Source organism: Gossypium hirsutum, chromosome D10 (genome assembly GCF_007990345.1).
Source record: "Gossypium hirsutum isolate 1008001.06 chromosome D10, Gossypium_hirsutum_v2.1, whole genome shotgun sequence".
Classification (NCBI taxonomy): domain Eukaryota; kingdom Viridiplantae; phylum Streptophyta; class Magnoliopsida; order Malvales; family Malvaceae; genus Gossypium; species Gossypium hirsutum.
Genome location: NC_053446.1, coordinates 51,468,975 through 51,492,281, shown reverse-complemented (window position 1 = coordinate 51,492,281; position 23,307 = coordinate 51,468,975). Strand labels below are relative to the sequence as shown.

General features: G+C 33.0%; 1 protein-coding gene across 16 annotated transcripts; it reads right to left on the bottom strand.

Annotated features, from left to right (window-relative positions):
* Positions 1-14,382: 14,382 nt before the first annotated feature.
* On the bottom strand, positions 14,383-20,400 carry LOC121202914 (transcription initiation factor TFIID subunit 11). 16 transcript variants are annotated; one of them, XM_041102097.1, is made up of 8 exons: positions 19,812-19,958; positions 18,747-19,729; positions 17,590-17,714; positions 17,007-17,403; positions 16,227-16,314; positions 15,849-15,948; positions 15,088-15,264; positions 14,383-14,552 (listed from the first exon to the last, which is right to left on the bottom strand). In XM_041102097.1, the coding sequence occupies exons 4-7, from the start codon at positions 17,375-17,377 to the stop codon at positions 15,137-15,139; spliced, it is 687 nt and encodes a 228-aa protein (XP_040958031.1). In that variant the 5' UTR covers positions 17,378-17,403; positions 17,590-17,714; positions 18,747-19,729; positions 19,812-19,958; the 3' UTR covers positions 14,383-14,552; positions 15,088-15,136. The 16 variants fall into 16 exon arrangements, with proteins under 16 accessions (XP_040958031.1, XP_040958026.1, XP_040958028.1 ...); XM_041102092.1 differs by having other exon boundaries at positions 18,747-20,143; XM_041102094.1 differs by having other exon boundaries at positions 14,383-14,955; positions 15,101-15,264; positions 18,747-20,143.
* Positions 20,401-23,307: the final 2,907 nt, after the last annotated feature.

Sequence of the window (23,307 nt, the reverse complement as noted above, 5' to 3'; positions counted from 1 at the left end):
CGAAAAGGGAAACTATGTCCTTGTTTTATTGGACCATATGAGATCATGGAAAGAGTGGGACCAATTGCGTATCGTTTAACTTTGCCTACAGAACTACAGAAAATTCATGACATTTTTCACGTTTCAATGCTTAGAAGATATCGATCGGGTCCATCACATGTTATTTCGACAGAAGATATTAAGATTCAACCTGATTTGTCATACAAAGAAGAACCGGTTGAGATTTTGGCATGTAAGGTGAAAGAGTTACGTAATAAGCGAGTTTCGTTAGTGAAAGTGTTATGGTGTAGTTATTGTGTTGAAGAAGCGACTTAGGAACCGGAAGAGACTATGAGATCTCAGTACCCCCACCTTTTTTTAGGTAAATTTTGGGGACGAAATTTATTAGGGGACAATTGTAACGACCCGATAGTTAGGGGTGTCGAAAAGTGCATTCCCGAGACTCTGTTCCCGTAAATCAGACTCATAAGTTAATTAGGTTTTGGTTAAGTGAATTTGTATGAATTAAGAGTAATTAGGTATAAGGACTAAATTGCATATAGGGTGAAAGTAGAAGTATAGATTAAAGAAAAATTAAAGGAACTAAAGAAGCAATTATGCCATTGTTTTTAGTGAGGCGGCATAAGATGTGAATTTATTATATATATTATAATAACTAAAGTTAAAATATATATTATAATATGTTTACTTAATATTTAAGTATATATATTATATAATAAAACAAATGAATAAGTAAATGAAATAAATAAAAAGAAAGAAAGTAAAACGAAACAGAAAGGAAAGAAAGAAAAAGAAAAAGAGAAAGAAGAAAGAAACAGACGCGAAAGCTTAGGGGTTTCAAAGTTCCAAGTTCAATTGCTAATGTCGTACCGGAATCCTCGACTAAGAAGGGGAAAGATAAAGTTGACATCGAATAGCTCAGAATTTCTAGTTTGTATTTCTATAATCCGGAACAAGTTATTAATTGTTGTATTTTTTATTTAATGCATATGGTAAGTGTTGAGGTGAGTATTTGACACTTTAACATTAAATTGAATTAAAGTTTATTAAATGGATTGAATTGATATATAAATTATGAATGTATTGATTTTTGAATTGAAATGAATATATAAATGGGAAAATATGATAATTGAATTTTGGTTGTATTTGGAAAGTGAAATTAAACCCTATTAACTGTATCGGGCTGAGTCGGATATAGATGGCATGTCATAGGATTAAATGAGTTCAAGGACTTTTTCAACTTCGAGTCGATGAGACACTGGGTGTCAATCTATCACTTTAGATTTATTCGATGAAGCACTGAGAGCCAATTTACTTCGGTTTAACCGATGAGACACTGGGTGTCAATTTACTACTTCGAATTATCCAATGAGGCACTGGGTGCCAAATTGGTGTGTTTGGTTGGATCCGTGTATCCGTCCGAGTCTGAGTCCTAGTCCAAGTCATGTTAATATGGGTAAATAAATAATAAAGTTCTATAATTGATATTGAAATGGCATGGTATGAGGAATGGAAGTGATATATTGAATTGAAAATAAAATGTGAAATATGTTGGCAATACATGGAATATATGAGTTATATACTCATGAATTGAGTATGGTATGAAATGATGTATTCATGAATTGAGTATTGCAGGACTAATGCCATTGTACGAATAAATATGGTTTGATATGTGAATAACCATTTATATAGTAATTGTGTAAATTGGGATATTGTTTAATAAATGAAAAATGATAGTTATGATACTAGACATTAATATGTTCTTATAATTCAATTGTGCATATTATATTATCTTGTCTTTAAATATTCGGATTTTAGAAATACCACTGAGTTTTGCTGAGCGCATGGTTTTGTTTTCCATGTGCAAATAAGGTACAGTGATTTTGAAGAATTGTAATTGAGGTCTTGAGCATCCATCTCATCACATCTCTAAGTGCCAAGAGGGTATGTTTCAAACGTTTGAATAGAATGGCATGTACTTAGGAAGATCAAGTGTATTCCAAGTAGTAAGGACTAAAATATAAGTTATGACAATTTATTTTTTTAATATTAAAATATATTAATGATTAGCCAAAATCACTTCGGCACCAAATGTAATATCCCTATATCAAGTTCCTTGGGTCGAACCGGGTATAGGGGTGTTACATAACAGTACCAAAAAATATGGCATGGGTCAGCTAGCTTAAGCTCTCGGGATTTCAAAAACATAAAAATTACAAGAAAATGACTAAATTGAGCTAACCAAATTGAGCTTCAAACTGTAGAACCCTAGGCCTTGTGTTGAGGTTTCTTTTCTCCTTTGGTTTCAGTTTGTTGAAGAAAAGTGGATGAAATAATTTTGGTGTTTCCACTATATTTATTTTATTACAAGTTATGTTTTATTTTATTTATTAAATTTTATAATTTATAACATTTTTAACACTTAACCTATATACTATCGTCCACTAATAATCTTATAGTGGTTTAATTGCTATAAAAGTTCTTTAGTCTTGTTATGAATAAAGATTCTTTAAAAAATTAAACTTTTGACACTTTTACGATTTTGTCCATGCACCCTAATTAAGCACTATTTCGACAAAATTAATCGATTGAGATTCAATCCACTTCTAATATAACTCCGTAAAAAATAATAAAAATATTAACTGGTTTGATTTGTAGAAACGAGGTTTCGAAACCTCACTTTTTGATAACATTGACTCTTGGATTGTTACAATTCTCCCTCCTTCAAACATTTCGTCCCCGAAATTTATCTGAAAAGAGGTGGGGATATTGAGATCTCATCCCCTCTTCCGATTCCCAAGTTGTTTCCTCGACACTGTGGCTACACCATAAAACTTTCACAAGTGGAATGCGTTTTTTTGTAATTCTTGCACCTTGCGAGTAAAAATTTCGACTGCTTTTTCTTTGTATGCAAGTCGGGCTGAATTTCAATTTCTTCCACTAAAATAACGTGAGACGAATCCGATCAATATCTCCTGAGCATCAACATATGAAAAACGTCGTGTATTTTTTTGTAAATATGCTAGTAATGCCAATCGATATGTAACTAGCCCAACTCTTTTGGTGATTTTGTACTATCCGATAAATCGCGGGCTTAGCTTTCCCTTTCGATCGAACGCATAATTTTCTTCCCCGAAGAAACCTTTAAAAATCATTTATCACCCATAGAAAACTCAATATCTCGATGTTTCATATTCGAGTATGATTTCTGTCTACCAAAAGTTGTTTTCCAATCTATCTCAGATCACCTTGACTATATCTTTTGTTTTCTAAATCAATTTTGACCCAACAACTTTTCTTTCACATAAGTTCGACCAGCAAACAGGTGTTAGACACCTGCGGCCATATAATACTTCATACGGAGCTATTTGAATGCTTTACTGGAAACTGTTATTGTACACAAATTTGACCAAAGGTAAATAATGTTCCCAGCCTGATTCAACATCAATTACACAGGCTCGAAGCATATCCTCTAAAATCTAAATAACACGTTCCGATTTTCCTTCTGTTTGTGTGTGAAAGGTAGTGTTGAAGTCTAATCTCGTACCTAAATATTCGTGTAATTGTTTTCAAAATCTCAAAGTGAACCGGGGATCCCGATCAGAGATAATTGACATATGTATGTCGTGCAATCTAACAACTTCCCTATTGTATACCTCAGCTAGCTTTGGAAGTGACCAATTGTAATACCCCATATCCTGTTCGGTCGCCAAACTCGAGCTATGGAACGCCACATTATCCGCCTAAGTGACTCTCCTTTAACACCCAACCTAACCTCCTCACACCACAAGATAAAATAAAACATCATATATAGATTTAAGAAAGCACAAGCTCGTGATCTCATTTCGCTTGCTTCATGCTATGCAGTAGCAAAAACATGCGAACCTACTTTGCTTGCAAGGTCCTGTCTTACTCTTTTCCTGAAGTTGCAAATATTTGAAGAAAGGAATTTAAAAACATGTAAACCCTAAGTTTTGTAAACCAATGTACAAAACAGTTCATCTATCTGACATTAGGGTTCGCACCCCTGCATAGCTCGTACATTCGCACCTCTGCATAGCTCATACATTCTAAATCTTTTATGGGGTAAGTTTCTTTAAACAGGGTAGGTCTCGCAAACTACCTCTATGTGTTTAGGTACTATGGACATGGTTCACAGGGTTCTTCCTAGATAGTATATCAAAATTCATTAAAGGTTCATAGATAGTCATTTTCCAATCGTTGGGGTTCACACTTAACATAGTTAGACAACCCCATCACTTCACAGCAAATTTGACGAACTTTATATCAGTTTGTTTAGTTTTGAATATTTCATGCTATTACTTATGGCGAACACCATGCCTAGAAATTAAGTGCTTAAGAGTGAACTTGTAAATAAAGAAAACATCAATCATATACTAAATATTTGGATGTGTTCATAAAGTATTATTGGTTCGCAAATGAAAACACAAGAAATCATAAAATAACAAAGTCTTATTAACGGATAAACGTATATCCTTATAACGTCTCAAAATGACTCAATGAGTCTTAGCATGTCCCATAATTATAACATAAAGCTAAACACTCTCCAAGAGACCAACATGTCCCATTGAGTGGACCTTAACTCAACATACTTTAATCTGTCCAACCTGTCCCAGGGCCTCTCGCCCAAATCATAAAACATAAATGTGAGTAATTACAATCCTATGGCATGCCATTGTATCTAATAGTTTTAGAAGAATATAGTGTTAAAACATATACTTAAACATAGAGCTCGTAAATCATAAGGAGCTCGGAGAGTACTGTTCATATTGAGCTCGCAGTAAATAGGTCATATATCATTGTACATAAAAACACATATTTAAATGCAATCATAAAAATAGAGTTTTTAGAGAAGGCTTACTCTCGAAACTTAGGTTAAAACCCTAAGCTCTTGATTAACATTATGGTTCGTACATACATGTGGTGATCCCTAAACACTCAGCAATTTGCTGAAAACTTTAGACATGTTTTGCCTTTCCCTTGCCCTTGCTTGTAGATAGTTTTATCAAATTCACAAATTCACAAACATACACAAGTCACTAACAGACAGAGCACATGAAAATTCATACATAATCACAAGCAAACCTAGGTATGCACATGCTAATCTTTTGGCGAACCTAGTTTCCTTTGTTGAAACCTTTCTTAAGTACTTCTAAACATCAACATAATAGAGAAACAAAGTAATACCTTAGATCTAAAAAGCTAAGTGTTGGGTTCTTAGAAATTGATAACAGAATAATCGATAAAAAATTTAATAAAATTTTGTTGCTTAACAAAATATGAAATTTTTAATGGAAATGGCTTAATTTATAGGTACTTAGTGTTTTGGTGTTCTTAGGAACCCTAGTCGCAATAGAAGTAGGAAAAGGTTACATGAATGGATGGTGTTACGAAGAGAAAAGTAAGTTGATTTCCTAATTTTGGTATAATTAGCCTTTGACTACTCTTACTTTTGACTATTGGCCCTAAACAGTGATTATAGCTCGTCAGGTCCACTGGTGATCCATGTTTCACCAAGCCCACCAGATATCATATTTTTCTAAACCCACTGGCATTCCTATTTCGCCAAGCTTTTTGGTGTACATCAACTCGCCAAGCCTTCCGACGAACACCAACTCGCTAAGCCTACTGGCGTATACCTACTCACTGACCTATTGACGTACACCAACTTACCATATCTCAAACTCCTAGGCCCTATTTTGGGATGTTACAACTCTCCCCCTATTAAGAAATTTCGTCCTCGAAATTACCTATGTTAGAACAGATGAGGATACTGACACTTTATCGATTCTTTAGTTTCCCAAGTAGCTTTGCTGGTTTTGTTGTTTCGCCACAACACTTTGACGAAGGAAATTCTCTTATTTCAAAAGACTTTTTCCTCGCGAGCTATAATTTCAACTGGTTCCTCATTATAAGTAAGACCAGATCACACCTCAATCTCATCTACTTACACAATATGGGATGGGTCTGCACGATATTTCCTACACATGGAAAACATCATGGATTCGCTCAAGTTATGGTGGCAATTTAAGTCAATAGGCCACTAGATCGATCCTTTCAACCACCTCATATGGACCAATGAACTTTGGACTTAATTTTCCATTTCACCCAAATATTAAAACTTTCTTCCATGGCGAGATCTTTAGAACACTCCCAGGAAGTTGTAAGTTTCAAAGTCTTAAAGATATCAAATATGTATGACATGATATAGTAAATTCATAAAGATCTTTGAGATCACATGTGAATATTTTTTTAAGGAAGTTGTAACTTTCGCAGGAAGTTCTTGATACGACCATGGCTCGAGAACCTTTTGAGTCTCCAACGGTCCGATCACTCGTGCTCGTACCAAGAGATTCAAGGGTAGCGTTCCAGCTCTTATTGATGGAATTTGGGCCAACGTCGTTGCTGGACAACTTGAAAGCTTTTGGAACAGCGAACCGAGTAAATCATACAATCTCTTCAAGCTCAATTAGCTCAAACATAGCTCGAGAAGCTCATCTTTAGCTTATTTTTAGTTTGCGTTAATATGCTGGAATAAATAAATAAATTACTGCTAGTTAAATTTATTAATTAGTTTAAGGTATTTAATTTGTTAAAATCTGGACAAATTTAATTATGTGTGTTAAATATGTTTTATGCATGTTTTTAATTTTTTCTTATTTATTACATAGCATAAATGTGTTTAGTTCATTACATCGTTTTAATATGTTCTAATTAGTACAAGTTTTTAATGTGTCCTAAATTCAGACGTTTTAATTATGTCCAAAGTTTAGAAAAATTTAATGAAGTCTAAAATTGTGTCTAAGCAGAATTTAATGTGCAGGTTTATTGAGTATATATGCTGCCGAATTAATGTGTTCAAAAGGGTGTTTAATTTACTGAATTTATTTGCTGCAGGTACACTTCCCTTGGACAGCATAGGTGCATGAATGGAATTAAAGTTGGTGTGCTGATTTTTGGTGTTTTCCAGGTGACTATTCAGCCAAGCTCTCCAGCTCTCCAAGAAGACCAACTGGCTGCCCAATGCATTTTAAAGGCTCTTCACACCAGCCGATTATGCCTTTCGCATTAAAGGCTGTTCAGTTTTGTGTGTTCACACACAAGGGCTGCTCATTTTCACTTGTTCACACTTGGGCTGTTAAAGACCCCCCAAAACATCATTAATGAGGTCCAAGCTATTCAGCTGATCAATGAGTCACCATTAAAGGTTTTTCCAAGCTCATAAGCCGAACTTACATGCATCACCAACCCTCAAGTTCAAACAATTATTTCAGCTAAAGTTTCAAGGCATCTAGAAGGGACTTTCAGCATCCTCCATGCACATGAAGAAATCTGGAAATTTCAAGAACAATCAGCTTTATTAATCTGAATTAAAAGCTGAACTTTCATGCTAAGTAATTGACCATTCGGCTAGCCCTTGTTTTGGCTATAAATAGTTTGCTATTTCATTTTGTAAAAGGACTTTTTGCTAATTTGATTTATGAACATTGTGTTCTTGAGTGAGTTTGTCTCCTCTCAAATTTCGTACAAGTCTCGTTGACTTATCTAGCGTACTAGTCGCGTCTCTCGACTTGTTTCTAAATTTATCACCGTAACCCGGTGTGGTGTTCAACAACCTTCTATTTCGTAAAACCACTTTAGACGAAATAGGAATCGGGGTGACACTTTTTAGTGTTGAATCATTCCTGAAGTTTGAGTTCGATTATCCATCCCCACCATTTATCTTAAAACTTATCTACCTTTATTTTATCCTTAAACCAAGCCATCAAACACACCACCTCTTTTGTTTCTATCCTAATCCGAACCTACCAAGACAATGATCACTCATCTAAACCCCTTGAAAGCTTCTGCAACCCTTAGCCTAAATCACCCATTTTTGATAACTCTAACTATTCCCCGTCGACGATCGGGCAAAATCTGTGAATGACTCGAATCAACCCAGGTCGTCTCACATCAGTTGTAAGTTTCAAGTTCACTCAAGTTTGATTGACTATTGTGAATAATTAAATATGAATATTATAAAATTGTCATATCATGTCATGCATATATGAGATAAGCATACCATATAGTTTAGGAAAGAATACCACATGTACTTGTCATGCATATATTGATCATACATGATTGAAACTGGAAATTATAAAAACCTTGCATGTTTTTTTTAAATATTGAGTGGAAGAAGGTCCCTAAACAAGACTTACGGCCTCCATAAATGGTCTCTTGTGATGGCATGGCAAGTGCACTACCCCACTGTAGGATTACTATATGGATTTCACTAAGGAGATTTCTTGAAAGTAAGAAGAATTCTATTGTGATCAAATGATAATTGGATTGGTCCTTGTGGTAGGCATTATCATGCGATAGGTTACGTAATTTTATCTCCAAAAGAGGATAACTAGTCAAAGCATGCTACTTGGTGAGATTATCCCCTGGTGACTCATTTGTGGTACATGATGCGATAGGCGTTGATTTGATGGTTATACACTCAAGATCTTCTAGTTAAGTAACTCCCCATGGAGCTCTACTTAAGTTAGAATTATGGTCAAACGTTACACGATTATTAGTATGTGTGAATGCCTAAGGAATTAGGTTCATGTACTAATTGGATGGAAGTCCATGTTCTTACTAGTTGATCATGATCACCCTACGGTGGCTTGATTCAATGGGTGTGGAAGTTATCGTTGCAACGACTTACAAATTTTTTCAAGGTTTAATGTAAGACGCATGCATCATCTTAATGCATATCATAATGTTGCAAAACATTCTCAAACATTTGTTTAATAAAAATATATTAATATATTAATATTTTTATTTTCAGTTCAAAAATGGCACCAATTCCCTTATTGAACATATTCACTGAAAATAAACTAAATGGAAATAATGATAATGAATGGAAAATGAACCTGGTAATTTTCTTGAGCTATGAGAAACGTAAGCAGTTCTTGATACTAAGTGCCCTCCGACCACTCAATTTGAGGCTAGAAAATACGGGGAAGAGTCTGATGAGATAGCTCATTGCTATATGCTGGCAAGGGTGACCAGCACTCTATATAAGCAACTAGAGAGTTGTAAGACTGCTAAAACGATTCTAGATAAGCTAGAAGACATGTTCAAAGGCCAAGCTGCCTTGGCTCAACAGTTTACTATAATTAGCTAAATGAATGCCCCACAAAATCCCAACACTTCGTTCAAAGATCATATAATCACTCTTATGGGTTAGTTTTCTAATACCGCAGACAATAAGGCCAATTTGGACCAAAACACCCAAAAGGAGGTGGTGTTCAAAAGCTTATCTAAGGTTTTTGCTGGTTTTCGGGCCACATATAACATTGGAAACAAAAACCTGATGAATACACAACTCATGAAGTTGTTACAATCCTATAAGTTGATGTTGAATGGCGGTCAGCCGGTCTGAAGAGCAAAAACGAATATAGTCATCACTTCTTCTCAAAAGGGAAGGGAAAACACACTAGGAAAGGTGAGGCTAAAGTCTTTGGGCAATCACAAGTGGAAAGGAAGAGAACCAAAAAGCCTAAAGACTTATCTAAGTTTAAATGCTTCTTTTGCAACAAGAAAGGGCAGTTCAAGGCAAACTGTAAAGAGTAGAAAGAATACCTAGCTACCAAAGACAAAGGTACGGAACTCTTGATGGTAGAAACTTGTGTAGTGGAAGACTCAATAGACCATTAGGTCATTGATTCAGGAGCCACTAATCATGTTTGTGTTTCTCTGCAAGGGTTCAAGGAGGCAAAAGATCATAGAGATAAGATCTTATCGTTGCGGATCGAGAACGAGAAAACTGTGGCAACTGAAGTAGTTGGAGATGTATATCTTTATTTTGATAATTTTAGGAAGATTATTTTAATACACGTTTTCTATGTACCAAGTTTCAAAAGAAACTTAATTTCTGTTGCATGTTTATATAAAGACAGCTTGATCGCGACATTTAATAATGGAATTGCAATATCTAGAAATCAAATTCTTACTTGTAATGGATGGATGCAAAATAATATCTATTTTATCAAACTAAATATGTACACACTACTTGAAACTGAAATATCAAATAAAAGACTTAAAACTTTTAACTCTAATGAGGCGTACCTTTGGTATTTGAGACTTGGTCATATTAACCGAGAAAGAATCACTAGACTTGTGAAAGAAGGGATATTAAGTTTGTTTAAATAAGTTGATCTTCCATAATCTGAATCTTTCTTGAAAGGTAAGATGACTAAGCGATCTTTTAATGCAAAAGGAAAAAAGGCTGAAAAACCCCTGGAACTTGTGCATACTGACGTATGTGGCCCCATGAGTGTTAGTGCAAGAGGTGATTACGAGTATTATGTAAACTTTATTGATTACTATTCTAGATATGAGTATGTATACCTAATGCACCATAAAAGTGAAACCTTTGATAAATCAAAGAGTTCTGTGCGGAAGTGGAGAAACAATTAGAGTTACCCATAAAGGCACTTCGGTTGATCGAGGTGGGGAATATTTATTTGATGAGTTCTTAGGGTACCTCTTACAAAACGATATTCTATCCCAATTAACCACGTCAGACACTCTATAACAGAATAGTATGGTAGAGAGAAGAACTCGAACATTGTTAGACATGGTACGTTCGATGTTAAGTTATTCGAAGCTACCAATCTCTTGTTAGAGATATGTTGTAAAAACTATTTGCTATATTTTGAATGATGTGCCAACTAAATGATGTGCCAACTAAGGCAGCATAAAAAATCCCATACAAATTATGGCATGGCAAGAAACCGAATCTTAATCATTTTAGGATTTGGGGATGCCCGGCCCACATATTGGATAAAGATGCGAGGAAGTTGGACTCACGGACAGAATTGTGCATGTTTTTAGGATATCCAAAGAGAACAAAGGGTGGTTTGTTTTATAACTCAAAAGAGAAAATTGTTATAGTCTCAACTCATGCCACTTTCCTTGAAGAAAGTTACATGAAAGAGCAAACTATTATAGTATCGTAAACCTGAGTTCTTCCAAGCTGGCGGAAGTGTTTTTAAAAATGAGTCTACCAAACAGGAAAATGATGACCCACTCACATATGACAAAGCGATACAGAGTGTTGATTCCAAGCTTCGGGAAATAACTATGAAACTTGAGATGAACTCTATGTATTCCAACTCATTGTGGGAACTTGTAGACTTACCGGAAAGGATAAAACCAATAGGGCATAAGTGGATCTACAAGAGAAAAAGAAATGCGGGTGGAAAAGTGGAAAGTTATAATGCCAAACATGTAGCAAAAGGTTATACTAAAAAAGAATGTATCGGTTACGAAGAAACCTTCTCTTCAATTACCATGCTCAAGTCAATTCGCATATTACTATCTATAGCGACGACTCTCGATTATGAGGTCTAGCAAATGGATGCCAAGATAGAATTTTTGAATGGATATCTTGAAAAGAGCATTTACATTATGCAACCCACCGGATATATAGCTAAAGCAAAAGAGTATAAAGTTTGCAAACTGCTTAGATCCATATATAGACTTAAGCAAGCATCCTGCTTATGGAATCAAAGATTTGATTAGGCAATCAAGACTTTTGGATTTGAGAAAAATGTAGATGAATCTTGTGTTTACAAACATTTGAGGAATGGAAAGGTGGTATTTCTCGTTCTATATGCCGATAACATTCTACTCATTGGATTTCATCTCTCTTTAGAGGACTATCCTAAGACAATGAAAGAAGAGAGAACATGAGAAGGGTTCCTTATGCTTTGGCAATAGGAAGTCACATGTATGTTATGTTATGCACATGCCCATATATTTTTTTTTGCAGTGAAGTTGATAAGTCGATATTAGGCGAATCCAGGACCAAGGCACTGGCAAGTAGTTAAGCATATATTCAAGTATTTACAAAGAACAGGGGATTATATGCTTGTGTATTCCAGAGGAGACCTCACTCTTATCAAATATACTAATTTAACTTCCAAACATGTTAGGATTCAAGGAAATCAACATCGGGCTATGTTTTTGTCCTAGGTGGTAGGTCCATTGTGTGGAGAAGTGTAAAGCAAACTTGTACTGTTAACTCTTCTATGGAGTTCGAATATGTGGCTGCTTCTGATGTTACCAAAGAAGCAATATAGCTTCGAAATTTCCTCATGGATCTTGAAGTTGTTCCTGGTATGGAAAAAGCTATCATACTGTATTGCGATATTTCTTTGATTTTTAAATCCTTGAAAACACAACCTTGAATGATTTGCATTATATTTGTAATATATGATTTTTCTCGTATTTCATGAAAATTAGGTTAAGCGTGCAAGTAAGGTTCTTGAATCACTATGTTTTTGTTAACAATATGTATGTTTGCCTATCTGAATTTTAGTATATGATCTATTTTAAGAACCGTAAACCGTAAACTCTAAACTTAAACCCTATACCCAAACTTAAACCCTAAGCCGTAGACCCGAAGCCCTAAGCCCTAGACACTAAACAATTTTTTAAATTTCCTTTCCTAGGTTTTTAACAAATTTGGGCAACTAAATTTGAGGCATTGTAAAACCATCTATTATTGCTCATTCTAATCGAACTTTAGGTGATTTATATAGTATAAAATGTGATCTTTATATTGGGTATGTTTTTCTAGCTAAATTTAGTTATGTGTTAAAAAAACTAAGCTTCCAAAGGAACCTACTTGAAATTGAAAACCCAAATTTTCTGGACAAGTTGTGACGACTTACAAAGTTTTAAGCCCAAAATCTTAGGTTTTTAGTTACTTGTTTTGTTGAAACAAAATTTCATGATATAGAATTACATTTGAACCTTTAATTAATTTTCTTAAAACCACCAAAAAATTGAAAGAGCATAGAGTTTTGATGACTTAAAATGAGCCAAAAAGTTATGGAAATTCTGAAATATAGAATACAATTTTTTTATTTCATTTTAATATTAGTGCTAGCGAAATTATATTTTATTAAGTTAAACACAATAATAAATTTATTTTCAAATTTTTTTGTTAAATTTTTATATTTATATATATTAAAAAATTGTAAAGTTACCGTACTTGTTTAGTTATTTGGGTGGTTGCCACACAACCGAAATACCTTGAAATCACCAGTAACAATTATAACTCTTTAAGTTTATTTGGCAATTACGTTCTTACTTGTAAATGCCTTTCGTAAACTTTGGGCTTCTAGGATATTTACGTATTCGTTGCTCAAGTCTCGATTTGGTTACTCAGTTAAATGAGTCAATGTTTCTTCAATTTTTAAATCCTTGAAAACTAAACCTTCAATGATTTGCATTATTTTTGAAATATATGATTTTGCCCCTATTTCATAAAAATCGAGTTAAGTGTGCAAGTAAGTTTCTTGAACCACTATGTTTATGTTAACAAAATGTATGATTTTCTATCCAAATCTTATTATATGATCTATTTCGAGAACAATAAACCATAAACCTTAAACCTCAACCCTAGACCTTAAGCTCTAGACACTAAATGTTTTATTACAGATTTTTCACATTTCTAACATCAAAAACTTTGTTGACCAAAAAATGAAATAGAGAGTAAACATGATGGTTGTTAGAACCAAATTTGATTGAACAGCTGAACCAACTGAATTAAGAATCGGTGGTTTAACAAATTTAACCAATGCTAAAAAAATAGAGGAAGATTGAACTGGCACAAAACCAATTGGATTGGGTTTAAATTAATTTAAATATTTAATTTAATTTTTATAAAATGAATGTTTGTGTTTCTATTATAATTCATTTGTATTTATTAAAATTTTCTTTTTTTCCTACATATTTTTGAGTATTTATGACTTTCGTAGAATTTATAGGGCCATGAGTCAATCTAGTATGTTCAATATTTGAAATTCAATAAATAAGAATAATTGAAGCAATATTAACTAAAAAGAAAAATTAAATGCAAATATGAAAAATATGACCACATTTAAATAGACAATTTGTTCAAATTATTAAAAATGAAAAACTAGAAAAAAAATATTCATAAAAATTATAAAATATGTTAAATTTTCAAAAAGAAACTAATAATTATTTTCATAATTTTGAAAAAAAATTCTAATCAAGTTTTTTAAAACTATATATAAACTCAAACATTAAAAAAGGAAAAACAGAAAAAGTTCTTTAAATAACCTTTTGTGAACACTCAAAAATTACGAAAATATTTATTTTTTTGAAGTTTATAAATTTAAAATATTATAATGTTTTTGAATTTTTCCTTTTTTCTAATTTCTTCAACTTCAACCAATGGACAAAATATTTTTCACGACCATATTTATCTTCAATTCTTCAACTTTTACAACTGTAAATAACTACTATCACATTCATTTCTCGTGTTTGCTATTTTTTTTTCAATAATATAAAAACTAAATCATCAATTTACTTTAGATAATTTATTAACAGAAATAATTAATGCTGTTACCTTGAGTATTTATTCCAATTTACTAACAAGTACATGATTTTTTTGATAGAGGGCTGAATGTCTCCGTAAAAATATACTGTCCTTCTAAGGAAGAACCATCAACAATGGACCAAATCTGTAAAAAGAAAATAAATAAATTCGGAATTTAATACACATTTATATATCTTAAGACCAAATGCAGTATGTACAAAATACCAGCCAAGATTAAGGAGCTATGAAATTTCATGCTAATCCCTATACTAAGACCAGATGCATTCATATATAACAATCACATTTCCGGTAGTTCTACTAAAGAACAATCATCTTTCTTCTGCCTTTATTGACCATCATCTCACAAATATTAATAAAAGCATGTTAACATCCGACCGCCGGTGCATTGAATTGAAATCATAAGCAACTGTAATTTCCATAAATTTCACTCGTCGAAGCTCACAAATGAAGTCAGGCGGAAGATCAGTCACTTTTCACAAAGTGATTGTTGTACTTAAGATTTTGTACTTGATAAAAACATCCCAAGCCTAACACAAACACAAAATATACATTGATTTATGGCCTACAGGGATCTACCTACCTCTACATTGAAATGAAAATAGGATGAAAGGTAACATAAGGTTCAAAAGAAATTATTTTAACAAGTCAAATGTGCAAACCATGTAAAAAGACCTGATAAACGATGAGCAAGCTTGTTTCTTGATCCGCTTAGCGAAACAGCCTTTGCACTGATCTCTTAGGCACTTTGCCTTCAAGCTTCAATCTTCTATAAGCTTCTCTAATGTGGCAAGGCCTGATTGGTCTGGATTCTTTTCTCTCTGTCATGACTATTCTAGCTACAAACCACCAAAATAATGGAAAAATAAACTCAAAAGCTTAAAGTCTTGATAAATGAACTTCTTAGCACCAAGCCATAAATATTTGATCATAATATTTGGTGCATTTACAAGCATTCCTCCATATGCAAGGTTTCATTGGTAAAAGTACACCATGGAAGCCCTTGTACTAGGAGACAGATTGCATTTCACCCCATTTACTTAAAAAAAAAAGCCGATTAGTCCTTATACATTAGATTAAGGAGCAAACTGGTCCTTTCTATTAAAAATTTCATTCATTTTTACTATTAAAAACTGACATGGCTGACAAAATAACCAAACAGTTACACATGACATGCCATTTGTATCTCATTCTAACATACAAGCACCAGTTTTTAACAATAGAAATTTGCTTTTTGATCTAACGTACAGGGACTAATTTGCCCCTTTTTTAATAGAGGGGGCACGATGTAATTTGACTCTTAATACAAGGGTTTCCATGATACTTATACCAGTTTCACTCTTTTTGTTCTCTTCAATCAAACTGACTTGCTTTCTGGAAATGAAATCTCAACACTACTGCTATAAGAGGAAAGTGCATGTACCTTTCTCAACGAGCTCACCGACGAACATTTTCGCTATACCACACACGACAATGGTCATTGGTAAAGAAATTTTCTGGCTTCCAGTTATGCTTACCAACAACTGCATATACCCAGAACAAACTTAAAGTCGATGTATTATCAAATCATGTTTTGCAATACTGAAATGCATAAATGGGTTGGAGCTGTAGTGACAGTACATATGCACCAAAGAATCTCAAGTATATTCATCAATAATACACAAAATTTTGAGTTAACTATCACTCCCATGCAGATCAAATTAAAACAAGTCAAAGAGGCAACAAATAATTATAAATCCACCATGTATATAATAATATTCCTAGAGAAAGACTACCCAAAGAAGCTGTCCAAGAAGCTCACCCTTCTCATATTAGACCTTTGAAGCGCAGATCTCCTAAATGATTCATATCTACTCATCTGATCCTCTGTGAATTGAGATAAAATGGCTCTGCAAAGAAGAAAAAATTTTAACAGCTCTAGGCAGATACCTCCTATATTAGAGAAAGGCAATAGATGTATAGAGCAAGGGATCATATTTTGAAATATGGTTAAATTCTGCCATTAGTCCCTGTACTTTGTGGAAGTTGTAAATTTAATCCCTGTATATTTTAAAATTTAAAATTTCAATCCTCACCCAAATGATAACTACTAAATTCATTAAGTTTTGCTATTTCCCAAATTTGATGCAGTAAACATTACCATCTTTTCACATTACTAATTAAAAAAGCAGTTAATGGATTAATGACAATCTTTTGCATTATGATTGAAATTTTGAAAGTTGATAAATATAAAGACTTAGAATGATCCAATTGGAAAATATGGACTAAATCTATAATTGTACGCATAGTACAGGACTAGTAATTGAATTTAACCAAATAGATTTAACTGCTACTGTTAGGGCTAGGACTAAAATTTCAAATTTCGGAAAGTACAGAGACTAAATTTGGTCAAATTAAAGTACAGGAACTAAATATACAACTTTTGCAAAGTACAAGGACTAATAGCAAAATTTAACCTTGAAATATTTATACTTGATCCTTTAAAACACTAAAAACATGGCATTTCACCTAATACATAAATATCTGAAAATTAGAACAAAAAATAAGGAAAAAGAAGGTTAAAAAAAAAAAAGAAACTCACTGCATCTTGGCCATTTTAGTAGGGTCAGCACTAGAAGGGAACTTGCTAAGCTCAACTTCCACGTTTTCCTCCTCTTCGTCATCATCGTATTCTTTGTTCTTGGTGGTGGCTCCAGTAGCAACATTAGCATTAATACTTGTAGAGTGCAACTTAGAAGTTGAAGTTGATGATGGATGAGAGGAATTTTTTACGTTGGGACCAATTTCATCGTAATCATCATCATCTACAAGCAAATTGTGTCCACCATTGGTTTGGTTCTGGGGTTCATTTGGAGTTTGGCTGTTCAGCTCATCCTCTCCAACTGGGGAATTAGGTGGCGATTCCTCTTGCTCCTCCAATGCTGCTTCGAATGGATCCTTTGATTGCTTCATTCTTTTAGGATGATTTTGATCAAATTCTACCCAAAAGATCATACAAAGGAACAGGTCACCAAGGTACTAGGATACATCTAATTTCAAATCCTAAACCCAAACCCCTACACCCCAAACCCAAACCCAAAACCCAAATGATTCACCACTAGCCACCATGCAAAAAAAATAACACATGGATATAAAGAGAGAGAGACTTTCACAAAGCCACTTACACTGCGTTTGTAAACAGGCTCAGTTTTAGACTGCCTTCCATCATTCCATAGAACCTCCATATCAGTACCAGCACGAATTACAAATTGATATCGTGCCTTTTCATCAGCAAGGCACGTTTTAAGATCTTCTTGCAATGACAACAAAAAATTTAAGTAATTAACATGTAAGCACTAAGAAGCATAGATAGAGCAGAGCTTTTTGTCATAAAAAACAATTAAGATTCGAGGTTATCTTTGTTATAAATATTTATAAAGTTCTTAGAAACACAATTAATAGCATTAAAATATCATAATCGCACTCAAAGAAGAATCTATGATTAACTTCACTAAAATCTTAATGCAAAGTAAAACTGATATACAAAAAAAAAAAAAAAGAATTACTCAACACTAATCCTGTCCTCAATCAAAGGAGAAACATCTTTGACATCTTCAAAAAGCTCGAATAAGGTATAAAAGCATTTTATTCAAACTCCAAAAGCATCCATTATAAGTAGATTATTATCAATGTTCGAACCAGAAAATAGTATGTATTTGAGAACAAATAACAAATCAACAGTTTTACTTCCAATGTGTGTTTATAGCCATTGAAAGAAGACAGACATCAAATTAATTAACTATGAAAAAAAAGGAAAGAAAGTTGATTTAACAATATATTAATATTACCCCTGGTGTGTAGGGTTTAATATCAGGTCGAGCCCATTCATCCGGAAACTTTCATGTACTTGTCGAAATCATAAACCCCAACCACCAAACCCAACCAGTATTTCAAAGATTTTAAACAAATTGAACATAACACAAAAGCTATAATGTTAACCAGAGGGAAACAAACGATCCAAAAAAATAAAAGAACAACATACAGTAGACGATAAACAAACAAAAAGAACAACCAGACCGAGATCCATAGATTTGAAAGACGGAACGAAGCAGTGATTTCTAAAGCTGAAAAATAAAAACTGAAAACCAAAAAACCAACTGAAAATACAAGTAAAGAAGCATAAATCTGAAACTACAACAGAGATGAAAAGGCAAAGCCAAACTTGTTCTAAAGCTGAAAACCAAAAAACTCACTGAAATACAAATAAAGAAGCTTAGATCTGAAACTAAAACAGAGATGAAAAGGCAAAAAAAAAAAACAAAGTTCAAGTAAAGATTCATACCTGAAAGGAGTCTCCGATGAAGCAGGGCATTTCAAAATCACAAAAAAAAAAACAGAAACGACAAAGAAAACTTAGGGTTTCTCTCTCACGAAAACTCTCTTCAGAAACGGCAAAGAAAACAAAAGAGAAAGATGCAAATAAAGAGAAGAAACAAAGGGGAAAAGAGGATAGAATGAAGGGGGAAACAAATGTGGGGAGAAACGAGGAAAATATTAGAAAAAGAGGAGAGAATAAAGGGGCTTTTTTTCAAAAATAACCCTAAAAAATTATTATTTCTGAAAATAACGCAAGTTCAAAATTTGTAACAAAAATAACATGAAATGTGAAAGAGCATTTGGCCACTGGTGATGGTAAAGATAGAGATCTAGTTTTATTAGAGGGAGATGTGATAAGATCTACCATTAACGGGATTCCGAGAATAGATTTTTCTGATAGAATCAAGCAAATCCTTTATAAGGAAATGGAAACGAATGTAGTTTTGAAACTCTTGGGTCGAAGTATTGGATACAATGCTATTCACAATAGGATTAGTAGCCTTTGGAAGCTGTCAAAACCATTTCAGCTCATGGATTTTGAAAACGGCTATTACTTGGTTAAGTTTTAGTGTTTCGATGACTATGAGAAAGTTCTAACGCAAGGGCCATGGAGTATATATGGCCAGTACCCTACGATTCAGCCATGGACCAAAGATTTCTCCCCACTACAACCATACCCGAGCGTGGTTATGGCTTGGATCAGATTGTCGGGTCTTCCAAGATTTATGTACAAGAAGGGGATCCTTGAGGCGATTAGAGGCTTGATATGCAAAGTTGCAAATTTTGATTTTAAAACTTATAGTAGAACTTGAGGTCGCTTTGCCAGAATGGCGATAGTCATCAACCTCAATAAGCCATGGAGTACGTGTCCCTCCCAACGATATGCTTCTCTTGAGACAAGTACGGGCATGTTAAAGAGCTTTCCCTATTGCATCCCATTGATCCAATCTGTGAAAGGGGAAAAGAGGAAGCTATTATTAAGCTAAAAGAGGCTGGAATCGGAGAAGTGGGAGAGATCGGAACATCGTACGGGCCATGGATGATGGTGGAGCAAAAATTTGAGCGTGAAAGGAGTGATTTACGGGGTGCCAAGGATAAGACGATTGGAACGACATCCACAGGTTCAAGATTCTGAACCCTTAATGATTTGGGAGAAACAACAGGCGTTAACAATTTATATATATTATAAATTTGTAGAATTCTCATATTTATTTAGTTACTTGAGAGGTTATCGCACAATCGAAATGTCTTAGAATCAAAACCCCAAATTGAACCCAAAATTGTAACCCCAAACTGAAATTGAAATTGAAACTAAAACCTCAATCCAAAACCAAATATAAAACCCCAAATCAAAACCCTAAACTAAAACCAAAATCATAACTCGAAAGTTAAGGCTTTCAACAGATTTGGGTAACTCAATTTAAGGATTTTTAAAATAATCTATTAGTGCTCATTCTAATAGAAATTTAAATGATTTATATTGAATGAAATTTGATCTTTCCATTGGTATGTTTTTCTAGACAAATTGAATTCTATGTTAAAAGAACAAGGCTCCTAAAACCCAAAAAAAACTTAGAAAGTTTGGGCAAGTTACAACGATTTTCAAAGTCTTGAGCTCCAAAATTTGAGGCTTTTGGTTACTCTTTTTGGTGAACCAAAATTTATTATTTTAGAATTACATTTGAATTTTAAATTCATATTCTTAAAAACATCGAATTTTTTAAAGAACAAAGAGTTTTGATGGCTTAAAATAATCCAAAAAGCCAAGCAAACTCCTAAATGTAAAATACATTTTTTTTTATTTCATTACAATATTATTGTTGGCCACGTTATATTTTATTAAGTTAAACATCATATTTAATTAATTTTCAAAAAAGTTTGTTGAAGTTTTATATTTATATATATTACAAAATTGTAGATTTACAATACTTGTTAGTTACTTGAGAGGTTATTGCACAACCAAAATTTCTTGGAATTAAAACCCCAAATTGAAACTAAATTGAAATTAAAATCAAAACCCCAAACCAAACTCTAAAACCCCAAATTAAAACCCTAAACTAAAACTAAAATTGAAACCCCAAACTTAAAACTTTCAACAAATTTGGGTAACTCAATGTAAGGATTTTTAAAACCATCTATTTTTGCTCATTCTATTCGAAATTTAGATGATTTCTATTGTATGAAATGTGATCTTCTCATCGGTATGTTTTCTACATAAATTGACTTATGTGTCAAAAGAACTAGGCTCCTAAAAAAGCTTACTTGAAACAGAAAACTTAAAAAGTTTGGGCAAGTTGTGACGATTTTCAATATTTTGAGCCCTAACATCTTAGGCTTTTGGTTACTCTTTTTGGTCAAACCAAATTTATTGTTTTAGAATTACATTTGAACTGTAAATTAACATTCTTAAAACCATCAAATTTTTGAAAAGCAAAGAGTTTTGATGGCTTAAAATGAGTCAAAAAGTCATGGAAATTCTAAATGTAGAATACAATTTTTCAAGACATATAGCCAAGACACACATCCGTGTCTCAGGCAGTGTGAACATGAAATTGGCCAAATTCAAGCCATTTCCATTTTGTTCCCACATTCAAGACCTCAAAACATACCAATTCATGCATGAAATAATCAATTCAATAGACCAAAAATTCATCCAACCAATATGCCCACAAGGCACCTCAATGTCGTGCAACCAAAAATCATCTAAACATGTCCAAAAACTTATCATAATTAATCATCATAACTCATTTTAAACTAAGCTAATACACACCACATATTTGAATTATTCAAGCACCAACACTTTGCACCAAAAAGATTTGTACATTATCTACTTATATGTGGTCCAAAAGGTTTACCTAGTTATGCACACAAGTTCAAATGTCATTCACTAGCAACAAGCATAAACATATCAGCTTTCAATATTTACATCTGTACAAAATATCAAAATACTAAATACCTTTCCTAATACATGCCAATTAAACCAACTAGCAAGAACCAAAATGACTTCCGAGATCATGATGATAATGTGTGAGCTTCCAGGTCGATTCTAATCAAAGCAACGATTCCAAAAGTCCTATAAAAATTAAATCAAACTAATAAGCACAAGAAGGCTTAGTAAGTTCAATAATAGCTTCATTTATTATTAACCACAAATGTTTAATTTGATGTTAACTTTCAATACACCGACATAAAGCCTGCTAGGCATAGAGCCCGAATAACACTAGCACAAAGCTTGCTAGGCACAGAGCCCGAATAACATTACGCTTCTATTTCTTTAAACATAGCTAAATGAAATTAAAAGGTAATCAAATAATGAAATATTATCAAATATTCAATACAATTAATAATAATTACGAACTTACATGACTATATTGTAGAAATTACAAAAAATAGGAACTATTCTGAAATCTTCCCTTTTCCGTGATCATCAACTCGTTCGTCATCTAAAACAATAATTTCATTCAATTGAGTGCTTCTAGATATCAATTTAATCCATAATTCATTTATATGAGAAATTACTATTTTCCCCCTAGAATTTTAACTTTTCACAATCTAATCCTTAGGCTTATAAGATGAAAATTAAACATTCTAATCCTTCATTCAAACTAACCAAGTTTATCAAGGACTTATATCAACTCAAAGAAATCCTTATTTCATAAATTTAACACATATTCTTTTCCATTTTTACAAATCAATCCCAAAATACAAATTTCATTAAAATTCACTTTACAGAACTTGTTTATTCCTTAACAAAGATTCATTATCAAACATAAAATAAATATCACTCAAGAATAATCATGGCATAACCCTCAATCTATAACAGTTTTACGAATTGGTCCCCGAGCTAGCTAGATTAAGCTATAACGACTTCAAAAACATAAAAATCATTAAAACGGGACAAAAATTACTTACATGCAAGCAATGAGATGTAACTGAATGTTCAAAGCTCAAAAATGGTGTTTTTTTCTTGTATTTTTGGTGGTGTTTTACAACAAAGAAGATATCATCTTCTTTTACATTATTTTACTTCATTTATTTATTAATTTACAAAATAATTAACCTTTAAAATACTTAATAAGATGTCCATTTTTGTCCACTCATAATAATAATGGTTTATTACCACATAAATCCCTCAACCAAATAATTTCATACCAATTTGGTACATTTAACTAATAGAACTCTAGTTTTGCATCTTTTACGATTTAATCGTTTTTACCAAATTAAGCATGCAAACGATAAAATTTCTTAACGAAATTTTTATATGACCTTCCTAATATTCCGTAGACACTAAAATAATAATAAAATAAATATTTTTGTGTCGGATTTGTGATCCTAAAATCACTGTTTTGATTTCACTAAAAATGAGTTTTTACAAAAACCCCAAACCAAAATCGCAATCCCAAATCAAAACTGAAATCAAATCCCCAAACCAAAATTGAATCTAAAACCCAAAATTGAAACCCTAAACTAAAACTAAAATCAAAACCCCAAAAATTAAGGCTTTCAACAAATTTAGGTAACTCAAT